The 12,500-nt window shown below is 38.2% G+C and overlaps 1 protein-coding gene across 1 annotated transcript in view; it reads left to right on the top strand.

Moving 5' to 3' along the window:
* LOC137969556 (cyclin-F-like) overlaps positions 1 to 10,794 on the top strand; it is an 11,959-nt gene extending 1,165 nt beyond the window's left edge. The window contains exons 4-18 of the mRNA XM_068815857.1: positions 1 to 113; positions 914 to 964; positions 1,066 to 1,326; positions 2,360 to 2,433; positions 2,544 to 2,586; positions 4,529 to 4,650; positions 6,743 to 6,823; positions 7,120 to 7,162; positions 7,375 to 7,422; positions 7,568 to 7,638; positions 8,015 to 8,076; positions 8,391 to 8,478; positions 8,721 to 8,780; positions 9,170 to 9,209; positions 9,725 to 10,794. The exon at positions 1 to 113 is cut by the window's left edge and continues 90 nt beyond it. Coding sequence (XP_068671958.1) covers positions 1 to 113; positions 914 to 964; positions 1,066 to 1,326; positions 2,360 to 2,433; positions 2,544 to 2,586; positions 4,529 to 4,650; positions 6,743 to 6,823; positions 7,120 to 7,162; positions 7,375 to 7,422; positions 7,568 to 7,638; positions 8,015 to 8,076; positions 8,391 to 8,478; positions 8,721 to 8,780; positions 9,170 to 9,209; positions 9,725 to 10,384 — 1,817 coding nt within the window. The 3' untranslated portion in view covers positions 10,385 to 10,794. The remainder of the gene's footprint in view (positions 114 to 913; positions 965 to 1,065; positions 1,327 to 2,359; positions 2,434 to 2,543; positions 2,587 to 4,528; positions 4,651 to 6,742; positions 6,824 to 7,119; positions 7,163 to 7,374; positions 7,423 to 7,567; positions 7,639 to 8,014; positions 8,077 to 8,390; positions 8,479 to 8,720; positions 8,781 to 9,169; positions 9,210 to 9,724) is intronic.
* The last annotated feature ends 1,706 nt before the right edge of the window (positions 10,795 to 12,500 follow it).

Raw genomic sequence — 12,500 nt, 5'->3', positions numbered from 1 at the left:
CTAATGCTGCACCCTTCACTTGGTTCTTTGTGCGTCCGCCTTGGGCACCTTCAGGTGTTTGCTGTAAATCATGCGTTTTCAACAGTATGGTGGAACTTTGTTCAGATACTGTGGTATGGTTTATCTTTAGGGAGTTTAAATTGCATTAATTCAAAATTGACGCACATACATTCTGGAAAGTTTTTAGCTCTTTTAAAGTTTTGTAGTTCTAGTATAATTTTCGTGTAAGTAGAACGACATGAATGCAAGTGATAAACTATTTCTTTTGAATCTTTTGACTGTCCAGCTTTGTTTCTTTCAATTTTCCCTTACAGAAAGCAGGTTTTTCCAGTTCAAATCCGTTTTTTGCCAGTTTTGCGAAATAATATAAAATAATTATTGAAAATTTAAAAAAATAGCAAAGAAGCTCGTAAGAAACTGCAACGACTCATAAGAAAGCTCATAAGAAACTGCAACTCCAAAGACTTTTATATGTACTTAATCCATTGATGAGTAAAATCGTCTGGCGTTAGACAGAGTAAAATACTCTGGCTGGTTTTGGCCGGTTTGGATGTCGATGGGTTAATGAGCGCTCTCTATAAAGCATTTTCACAGTTTGTTATGGTATAATAAGCTTAATGTCAAAATCAGTAGCAGAGTAGAGATTAGTTTTGAGCGAGGACATTGTTTTAAGCATAATTCAGCAGGAAAGCTCTCAAAATGTACCTGTTACCATTTGAGTTTCAGAGCTAAGTAGAGAATTAAAGAATTTAGGGCCTTCAAAACAGATAGAACACCCTCTTATATTAATAATAATAATAATAATGTCTTAAAATGGGGTAAATAAAATATACATTTTTCTAACCGTAACTGAAATGATGAAACTGATTTCCTTCATGGCATTAATGTTTATTAAAATCATTTTGTATTGCAGGTCAGCAAGTCAATGTTGTACTGTGTAGGGAAAATCCTAAGTTTACATGAGGTAGGTCATCCGCATCAAGCAACAAAAGTGCACAGTGTTGGTCCACAATCTTGCATTTTGTTCATTAATTATTTAAACAGAGTTTCTTTGGGAAATTTTAGGATGTGAGGAAAACAGAAGAAAGTCTTGAGTGGCTTCAAAATGCTGCCAGCCAAGGATCTTCTCATGCAGGCTTTGAACTGTGGAAGCTGCGCTTTTGCCAAGGAGCTGAGGAACCTTACTCTCGACTAGAAAGGCTTAGAGAACTGAGAGATTGTGCTAAAGATAATCACTGTGATGCTCAACTGACACTAGCACTTGAATATGCACAAGGAAACCTTGGAGGGGTTACTAAACCACAAGTTGCTGAGTTTATTACACAGGTGAGGAATCATTCTGTGAACTCGGTTGTTGCAGAGAACGTGCACATCAAAACCTTGCTAAAGCTGAAGAACTGACTCAACAATAAATGGACCATGTATGTGGAAATGCGTAGAAGATATCCACTGGTACTGACCTTCAGATTTCCCTGTTGTTACTATCGATCTCAAACATCTGTGGACAACAGCTTTTTTTCAGCCCACTTCACAGACTGTTGATTTCAGTCTGCAGTTCAAAAATTATGATCATGTGATATCATTTTTTTTGGCTCTGCAGTTTTGAAAATACGAATCACGTGGCTATCCCTTCGTTCTTCCCACAACCACTAAATGAAAGAAACCTGGAGTATAGTCTCCACCTGCTTGCACTATTGTGTCTATTATCCCGTTCTTATTTCATGAGACAAGGCGTTTACTTGCTGTCAACATTGTTTTGCTCTTTTCTCTTTGGGAAAAGCAACAGAAACTGGCAATTCATGTGGTCGGCCTTTTTAAAACCACAGAGCCTAGCACAAAAGATGTTATCATATGGTCAGAAACTTTTAACCACAAACTGAAATCGACATTACGGGAAGTGGGCTAAAAAAGGTGTAGTCCATGGACATCTGAGACGGATACAGTAGTACCCTACCTCTAAAATCTCTTTGATAGCTCAAAACATGTGGTCCCTGACGGCATTCCCATTTTCCTAATGGCATTCTGAATGTATCTGCTGCCTTTGGATGCCTTAACCCATTGACTCCCAGGGGTTCCCCACTGACGAGTAAAATCGTCTGACGTTAGACAGAGTAAAATACTAAGTCTGGCCGGTTCGGCCGGTTTGGATACCAATGGGTTAACAACTTAATGTACATTGTACAGGTATTATGGTCCTTTGATCTTTGTTTGTTTATTTCCTTGTTGTAACAAATGCTGTAGTCCATGTTTTTTTGAACCCTTAGATGATTATTTGAAGGGCACTACGTTTTAGTTTCCAAAACACTCCTGGAAAATAATTTCCTCTTCTTTTAATTGACCAACTGATGTTGTTTTTCAGTTTGTGTCAAGATCAAAGCCACTGAACAGTCATAAGCTTTTTAGTTTTCAAACAGAACTCAACAGCACAATGAGGTACTCATTCTTTCAATTTTCACACTTATCAGTTAACATTCTATCTTTTTTTCCTGGAAGTTTTCACCTGCAACACTGTTTTTTAACAGCCTATTTAATGCATTTTTCAGATATATTTTGGTTGACTGGCTTGTAGAAGTTGCCGTTATGAAGGTATGTTTTCCTTTCAATGTGCGTTGGTAAAACTAAACGTTTTCAATCGTGGGTGGACTAGAATTACTTCACTCATGAAATATGCTTTCAATCAGTTCAGTGATAGTTACCTTTGTAATCAGTTGTGTACGTATACATAACTGGCGCATAAATAATGGTACACACGAGTTGGGAGGTTGAGGTCGAACTCTTGTGTGTTTCAATACCTACAGTTCAATAATCTTAATTATATATATAAAAAACTAGATTCTCAGGTAATGCAATTCTAGTGTTAAACTTTTGATTGGCTTAGCCATCGTGGTATATGAGCTATTACATGTATACCATACCCTACAAATATCAGTAACTGCACACAGCAGTTTACTTGCATTTACAAAATAAAGTAGGGAAGACTTATCCATAATTTGAGAGCGTTTTTAATAAAACAATTATCCCACTTGGCCTTATTGGATATGTGATGACTATAGCCAACTCGACGCGATGTGCCTCATTGGCTATCCAATGTGCCCTTGTGGAATAATAAATTATTAATGTTAATTATTGTTATACTTCATTTATTTTATTTCATTCATTGTTTCACCTCTTATGGCAGGGATTTGAATTAAACTCACACTTGACCAGCAGCCAGTTGGCTTGACAGCTTAGTTAGTAGAGCACTGTGCACTGTCAACCTCATTCCCAGGGTCTTTCCTCTCTGCCTCCTTTGTTGTGAAGGAGGCAGAGAAGAGAGACCTTGGGAACGAGGTTGGAGCAGTGTAGTGCAATTTCACAGTCCTATTCAAGCCTGGATTTTTTTCCAGGGTTTCTTTGCAACTGCTTAAGTTTCTGATTAATTGTGGTGATCTCCAACTCTCATGTATTTCTTCTTGCTTATGAAGTTAAAATTCAGGGCTTGAAATTGCAACTAACTGGCATCTAGATTTTCAGAACTGGTTGCCATCTGGCGAATCACATTTTGTCTGATAACCTAGGATAAACAGTAGACAACTTTTGTATTTGAATCTTTACATGATGAAATCGTTCGGATCTGGTAGCTAGAACATGACTCACCTTTCTTTCCCCATTAAAATAATGTATAAATACTACAAGAAAATCGGTTTCTCACATAGTGACTTTCGCGCCCGAAAGACGAAGATTCAGCAAGAAGGTTAATTGAAAATTTAAATCCATCGTTAGTTGTGAATGCTGAAAACGTAGATTTAGCCATCTTACCGAGGGACCTCCTCGGAACTAGCTTGATATTGATAATATATTGATAATGAATCTGGACATCGCATAATAAGTTTGAAATTTGCATGGAACCTTCAAAAAGGAACCTGTGCCCTTAACGTAAAGTGGGTTGGAGAACTTGTCCTCTCTGTTAGAAAGCGATTACCTGCAAAATTGACTGCACAAGGTGATTAATAGATGGAGATAAATATCGGTAAAAAAGTAAGTTAAAAAGTTCATGCATGCCAAACTGTAGGAGAATAAAGAACTCCGTTTTGAAGAGGTGAAAAGCTAGGATAAAGGACCCATGTTTGCCTTGCTATGGAAAAGATGGGCTGTGCTTTGCTCCATTTCAAATAACCCTAAAAAACACCATCACCAAACTAAAGACAAAGCCGAAAACAACAATGGCTTTAGAGATCTTTCTTGTGCTGGTTTTTTTTTTTTTTTTTGTGCCATTTAATAATTATGACTTTCCTTGCATGCAAAGTTGGCGACCAAAATTTATGATCTGGTGACCAAATTTTTCCCGTTAGTTGCCAGCTGGCACCTGGTCAAAAAAGTTAATTTCAAGCCCTGATTTTCATTGCAAATAATATGCACTATGCTTCCATAAGCAAATTAATTTTGAATGTTAATGACCTAAAATTTATATGGTGATGTCAACAAGAAGTTGCTCATACCATTATAATAAATATATAATAATAATAATATTATTATTATTGCCTTTCAGGATTTTCCAAGCCAGATTGTTCATATCGCTGTCCACTGTGTGGATCAATACCTAATGAGACGCAAAGTACAGAGATCAGAGCTTCAACTTCTTGGAATTACATGCATGTTGATAGCAGCAAGGTTTGTTTTCATTTGAAGTGTAATTATAGAGTAGCCTGTAGGAAATAGCAATACTTGTTTCTAATACTAGTACTGGTAATAGCTATCGCTAAGTTCCAACAAAGCAGTCAATAATTGCAGATTTGTATCAGAGTTCCAAAATGCCTAACAGTAGTTTTTTAATTCGAAAGTACTGCAACTCAACTTATCTAGTTAATAATAATACTATAATAGAAATTGCACACTTTGTATCTCCAACAACAATGTAGATGTCAACGTGTTTTGAAATAATATGGAAAGTACTGCTGTAATTTTTGAACGCTGTAATTTCAACAGGAATATATATACAATAATTAAGTTGAATAAAATCAGTGCCATGCGAAAAATCGCCAAAGCGTTTTCAGACTTTTCAGTGTGAAACATGTAATGGGGGCTCAAACTCTCTGTATCTTTGCAAGATACAGCCATGAATTACAAGTCAAATTGATCATTGAATTGTGTACTTTGGAGACAACATATTTCCTTTGACAATTAAATTAAATTGTTCACAACTCAAAATTTGAAAAGCAAAAAACAAACTGCTCCACTTGCAGGCTGAAATCAGAAATTGACAATAGCAGCTGATAAGAACATTAGTTTAGTTTTGAGCTTGTTCACTCAATATAGTCAGAATGCGATGGTTAGAAAAAAAAATTTAAAGAACACTCAAAGCAAGTGTACACAACACAGTGGTCAGGGAAATGGGAAAAATGTGTTTTCACTCACTTCCAAACACAAGATCATCTATAGTCGTGTGTCATGCAAGTTTGTCTAATGACATCACACATCAAAACACATGCTTTCATTAGTCCCTACTAAAATCTCCACTTTTCACAGCACAATTGAGAATTTTTCTACCTGCTGCAATACTTCACACAACGTTAAGCTGACCACCTCGCAAGCCTTGCGTCTTCGTTCAGCTTGCTCGTTGGCAATTACTTTAGAAGGACGTGGGGTGAAAAAAATGCTCAGAGTTGAATTAAGGAGTAACAAATCAATGTTCATTTTTTCCAAAGTTCCTCTTTGTTACACTCAGGTTACCTTTACTGAGGCTCTTTTTACCAGTACTATAATAGTTTCCGTGCATTGAAGGAAAACAAACGATGATATACATTTATGTTGTAGATGTAGTGGCTCCCTTAATTTTCTATGTCCTGTTTCAAAGAATATACCAGTAATCACATCTTGCTTTAAAAAAATCCTGGGTAGACGAGGCTTGCACTGAAATTTGGTGGTGCATAACTTTCTAATCTGCAACAAGCAAAAGTTCAACAGGAACACAAAATGAAGACAGTGACGTTTTAATGCTAAATTGTTGTGCATAGATCGTTTTCACTGTTAAGCAACAAAAAAGTAAAATCTAAACTGTTCAATCAAAAAGGCCAAGAAAACGAAATATTATAAAGGACTAATACAGAAACAAGTTCTCAAAGTCCCAGGTCTGCGTGGTACACCATTTTTTAGTTATTGGCTGAAAGGTCTCAGGAAACTTTTACGAGCTTTGTATGGAGGCACCATTTTGATGTGCCAATATCATGGCACACTAAAATGGCTGCCGGAAATCAACGATTTAAACTTTTGGAGTTCACTTTGCCATGAAAATGCATTTATGGATTAACACAGTCTCTTAAGACTTGAAACCTTGCGATGTTGAAAGTTAAAAGCAAAGGCCCTTTCTTCCAACCAAACAGTCACAGAAAGCGAAATTTGGATTTAAAAATGTTGTATTTTCAAACTGAAAGACGCTACAGCTCTAAAAACTTGTGAAAAGATTTAAGAATTCAATTTAATGACATGATGTGAAAAATGATCTATACTCAACTCGATTCAATTTTTATTATTAAGTGACTTGTAAAGGACAACAAAAATCATAGCTTAACCCTCAGATGGCATTGGCTAGTAGAGGCAAGTAGACTGGTAGGAAAAAAAAGTTAAGTTACTTGCAATACCAATGACATGGATACAGTTGCCTCACTGAAAAAGCCTTGTTGTCATTAGGTCATTTCTCAACCAAACCTGTAAGGCTAAGATCATTTATTAATGTTAACAACTAGCATTGTCATCACAATTTCAGATTTCAAGGTACAGATATTGTGACTATTAGAGAGGCTGCTTGGTTAACAGATGGAACATATAAATATGAAGAAGTTGTTAGGTGCGTAAGCTGAATAATGTGGCTATAATGTGCAACACACTTGCACATGTGTCTATTATGCAAGTTTAGATTAAAGCTCTGGATGTTCTACACAGTAGCTATTATTTTTAGCATTCTGGATTTGATTGACTGCATATGTGTGACTTTTTATTACTTGCATAATAATCTACTATCTCTATCAAATACTTGTACACTTTCCATTCAGTGATTATTACTCTCATGCTGTAATTAGTCAATACTGTTAGAATTTCTCATAAGTACATGTATCAATAATTATTTCTTGTTCAAAACTTCAGAATGATGGGTGAAGTTATGTCTTGTATCAAAGGTCAAGTTAGGGTGAGTTGATTAGCTTGACGAATTCGTTTCTAATCTGTCTTCAGTGTTCCTTCATGAAAACAGTAATTTTTATTTGTTTACTCCATGCAGTTGCTTTGGAATATGTGACGAAAACCTTTAATATATGTTTTGGTTACAACTTGATATCATACAATTGTAAATGACTTACGTGTACAAGAGTTAATAATGATTTATTTGCTTGTTTTGTGTAGGTCCTGACAATTCCTGATTTCCTCCAACTGTTTTGTTCCCTTGCTGCTGTAAGTGTGCTGTTTGTTTCAAGTTACTTTTCTTCAACAGAAGTGTTCAAACGATTTTTAAGGAAGGTGTATTCTATTGGAACTACAGTGTCTAAAATTCATCTCACGAGTCAACAAGAATAATATTATTATTGTTTCATTTTAGGTCACTCAAAAGACTGAATGCATTGCAGGATATATAGCAGATTTATCAATTTTACACACAGAGTGTGGAAGGTAAGCTAATTTCCTCAGATAACAATCCAATCATGTGAAGGGAATTTGCTATTAACAGCTGTGTTGCAAAATGGCTTTTGGGGGCCAGAAATATCCTGGAGGGATTAGCAGGCCAGCTCTTGCTTACATAAGCACTCCCATGGGTGAACAAAACCTCGACCTCGTTGCTTGAACATGTTACAACAATACAAGACAATTCAATGTGCCACAGGCACAATCATCATTTTCAAGAGAACAATGTGCTCTAAAAAATGACAATATTTGCACATATACACTGTCTCTGGGTTTTATTTCGTGTTTTTAATTATAACCCTTGACTTTTTTCAAACTCTTACTGTTCTCATATGTATTGCATTTTGTGTATCTGTATGCTTAGATTCTCTCCAGCTCTGATGGCTGCATCCTGTGTTTTGTTAGCAAATTCAGTTCAAGAAATTGGTAAGTGACTTTGCTCTGTTCAACATCACGTAGTCACTAATTACATTTTGCTACAGAGCAATTTCAATATCCTCTCAATGTTTATCTGCATTTGTAATCAGTATTAGGAAATGTGACTTGTAACAACAATTTTCAAACACCAGTAGGGACAGTGTGTTGCTCATTTTCATAGCATACAACAACCTTTCTCATTAAATTAAATGATGGGCGTTTCCGGCAAACTGTTCAAATACAGGTGTTAGTGAAAGCAAATCTTCAGGCATTTGAATATGTGAATGACATGTTTTACATGGCCTTTTCTTGTATTTTAACAGACGATCCATGGCCACAACACATGCGTGAAATCACTGGTCTGGGAATTGTGCAGCTCTTGGATTGTACACTTCATTTACACCAACAATGGTACAAAATTGTTCTCCAATCAGTTTTTAAATTTTTTGCATTTAATAGAAATTGGGTAATTAGTTAACATTAGCGAAAGACTTGTGATATTGCTAGTTACATTTTCAGGTGATGTTTTCGCCGAACTCGCCGTCGTAGATCTTAAAGTCCCTAATGAGTTCCCATGTGATGTTTGCTCACCCAACTAATTGTACATTTTTATATTTCTCCCATAAAAACATTGTTTTTTTTTCTGTTTGCAGTTTACTTGAGGAATACCCTGTGGATCACAGAAATGTTAAGCTAAAAGCTATCAAAGAAAGGTTAGTCTTTTTCGTAGAAGTGCTTCCATTTCAAAGACGTATATGAGAGACTACCTCGTATCCTCTTGGTAAGTTGGCCGACTTTTCCCTCCCCTTTGTGGGTCACGCTGGCGCCCTGAACCCCAATAAGCGACCCCTCCCCCCCCAAATTGAGCCTTTTGTGCAGGCTAACGTGATGCAGGGTTAGGGTCCAGAGGTTAGGGTCCCGAGATGCAGGGATCCAGAAACAGGCACTCGAAGAAACTTTTCCGTAAAAAATAGGGGAAAATGGGGACGCAGTCCCTCGCGTTATTCTCCACCAAATCTGCTCTTGGGTTGTTTAATAGCGTTGGGGTTTGATTTAAAAACTAATCGGCTCTTGGTAATGGATTTTGTGTTGTTTTCTTCAGGTACTCCGATGAGCGTTTTATGAAAGTCAGTGAAATAAAGGTGAGTTAATTCCTCTTTCTTACTAGTAAAAAGGGACACTGTCATGTTATTTTTAGTAGTACATTGAAAATCCAAAGGACGCTGAGTTTAATGAGCAAAAACAAGGCACACGTGCCTAATATAGTAGTACTCTCTCTAGAGCCGTTTTCAATTGAGTGTCTAAAGTAATTAGCGAATTACTTTGCTTTTGCATTGCTTCACTAAGTGATTGGTTCAAAGTTCTCGCGGCACTTTTTCAACCTATCAGAAGTGATTTCCAAAACCAATCATGGCTCGCGCGTGCCCATTTTCCCGCTCTTTGTGTCGGTTACGTGTAATTACTTCGAGTTTTGATTGGTTTATACCGGATTGTCTCCGTCCTTTCTGATTGGCCAAAGTAATTACTTTAGTTTTGGTTTTATGACACTCGTTTGAAAACCGCTCTAACGCCAGACTAATTTACTCGTCAACAGGGAGCTGGCATCTTAAGGCGCCTGAGGATTTTAAGCATTTGTTATTGACTTTATTTTTGACAGGTCCCTGGTCGCGAAGAATTTCGTCGGTATATCCTTCCTGTCGCTCTCCAATCTGAACTCCAATTTGGTAGACGATCTGTTGGTGACAACAGTGATAAATCATCAGCAAGGTGTTTGGGGCATACCCAACGGACCAATGCTGATGATAGCGTTTTGAACGCAAGCATTGGCAGCTTATCGGAGAGTGGTTACGACGGAGATATGGAAGACGAAGGAGATTTGACAGTTGACGATGCATTGCTAGATGAAGAACTTTGTAGTGAATTTGCAGATGAAGAAAATAGTGTTTTAAAGAAGCAATCGAGAGATTCATCCTTCTTGAAATGGGACGATTTTTCGAGGACCAGTTCAACACCAAGCATTCTTCACCCTGCTGGTTTACGCGGTGATTTTGACAATGACGTTCAGGTTATGGACACAGATTCCGAACCGGTGCCAATCGACAATATTATTCATTGCGCCAATGAACTGTGTGTGCCAGTCGTCAAGGAACCAAACGAAGCTATGGAGTTAGGAGAAAGCTGCTCAGGGCCACTTGCATCTAATATTCGAAGAAGACAACCTCTAAGAGCCATTGGAAACAACATATGCAACAGAACTTCCGGCACTTTAAAGTCGCAAAGAAGGACGTCATCTTGGACTAAGTCTGTCACTCGTTAAAATAAACTGCCCCTTCTAGCTATTTTTAAGTCTGTGGTCGCGATCGTTCAGCAGTCACAATCACATCTTGAGATGTCTAACTGGAAATTATTGTAAATAAATCGACAACATCGTACGGTGAAATTATTTTTGTAAATCAGAAGGCGTCTGCAACCCAACAGTTCTGTTTTGTTATCAAAGATTAACAATATCAGGAGGGTTTTTTCAGTTGATTTTCAAGATTGGTTCGTTCAGGAAAAAAAAAATGTACATAGTCTATGATTCTTATTTATAGGAAGAAACTATATTCAGTGTGTTACTTTAGTTATAATTACAACGCCTCGCTGCTTTTTTTGAGGTTGAGTGATTTTTTTTCAAGAGTTAATTCTCGCAGGGGAAAGGCAAAATAAATGCATTGAAAGATTTCTCTCATCGAGGCGTTTATTCCTTCTCTTGCATGAAGCTTTGAACTGCTGGGAGGTGGGTTCTGGCGCCCGTGTTTCGAAAGTCTCGAATCATGCTCGGGCGCAAAAAGCCATTGAGGAGGGGGGGAGGTGAGGAGTATCATAGCGGCTGAAACAACCCAAACCTTTACAAAAATGCTCACCTTAGGCCTAAACATTATCTAAAGCATAGTGCTTTGGCCTACCCCTGTTGGGGGTTCCAACGAAGAAGACCATATTGAAAATCGCAAACTTGGTGTTTCTTATTTCGTCGTCAGTCGAGAATCATTTTACAGTTAGTTTCAAGTGTTTCCAAGATGGTTTTGAAGGGGTCTTCGTTTTGCACCCACCCCTGCAGCGACCGCTCTGTTGTACGTAAGAGTTTAATATGTGCTACAAGCAGCTGATCTGCCGTGTGTACGCGTCGCACTCCGGAGAGCTGTGCAAATGGAGGCAGGAGATTGAACCCCGTCGGTACACAATATGTTTAGGGTCTTGTTGGCTTCTCTTGGCAACCCAGTAAAATCCTGTTTGCGACAATTTTAGCTTTGCTAACGAAAGTCAAGAAGGTCGAGCATGGATCTCTCGGAGAGCCTTTCGTTTGGGGGATGGCGAAGACGGTAGAGTCGTTCCCTTTGGAGGGGGCTAGGCAGTCCACTTATAACAGGCATATCATCAAAACGGGAATCGTGAACAAAATGTTATCGACGGTAGCGTGCATGATAGAGTTTGCTGTCACCGTTTTGCTGCTGCCTAGATGGATGATCAGAACTCGAATTAGCCCCAGGAAAGGAAAAATTGAATGCATTCCATGTAGCACCACGACGAAAGTAAAACCCGGAAGCAATCATTTCCGCACAGTTTCCATCTTAATTATACATACGCTTCTTTGTTCTATGAAAACCACAAAGGTGACAATAGACGATGTTTGAGGCAACTGCGCGTCTTTTAATGTGGCCTTTTAACAAAGGTTCTAATTCCCGAACTCTCGTGTAGTTTGGCGTTTTTGACTGTAGCAAGACTCTAGCGTTTGCTTCTTAAAACAATGAAAATAACTAGGAGCTCATCAAGGGGAACTGGCTTTATCTCCACTAATCCCTTGAGTCAACCCTTTCCAGAGTAACTTTATTTTTAGGAACAGGTTTTTCCCGCCAAAATTATCATATTTTCCTTGACGCTGAGATAGCCCTGATTTTGATTGGTTTTTACAACAGTGGGCGCGCTGAATCCCCCAAGGGAGAAAGGAGGCGTTCTATAAATAAATCTACTGGGGAAAGGATTGACTCAGAGGCCACGTATGGAAGACAGGGTCCCCTGGATGAGCTCCTGGTTTAACTGATTATAAAATTACTCCAAGCTTTTTACGTCATCTTTTTCAAAATGTCTATCCACACCTTCATGCGCTCTGACATCGTCGTTATGTAAAGTGCCTGTTTTAGCATTTTAAAACAAATCACTCCAGTGTCGATAGGCTGGATCCCCATTGTCAAGAATTGGTACACACATTCCTCAGGTGATTTTTACAATATTTTTCCAAGCCAAAGGGTACTCTAGATCTCAAAACTCCCTGGGGAGTTGGGGGGGGGGGGGACCCACCAACCATACTGGGCCAGGTCTCTGACACTGACATTCAAGCTGCCACCCCCCCCCCCCCCCCCAACTCCTGAAAAAAATGCTGGGAATGTTACAAGAGC

This window comes from Montipora foliosa, chromosome 9, assembly GCF_036669935.1.
Source record: "Montipora foliosa isolate CH-2021 chromosome 9, ASM3666993v2, whole genome shotgun sequence".
Taxonomy (NCBI): Eukaryota; Metazoa; Cnidaria; class Anthozoa; order Scleractinia; family Acroporidae; genus Montipora; species Montipora foliosa.
This window is presented reverse-complemented; position numbering and strand designations above follow the sequence as displayed.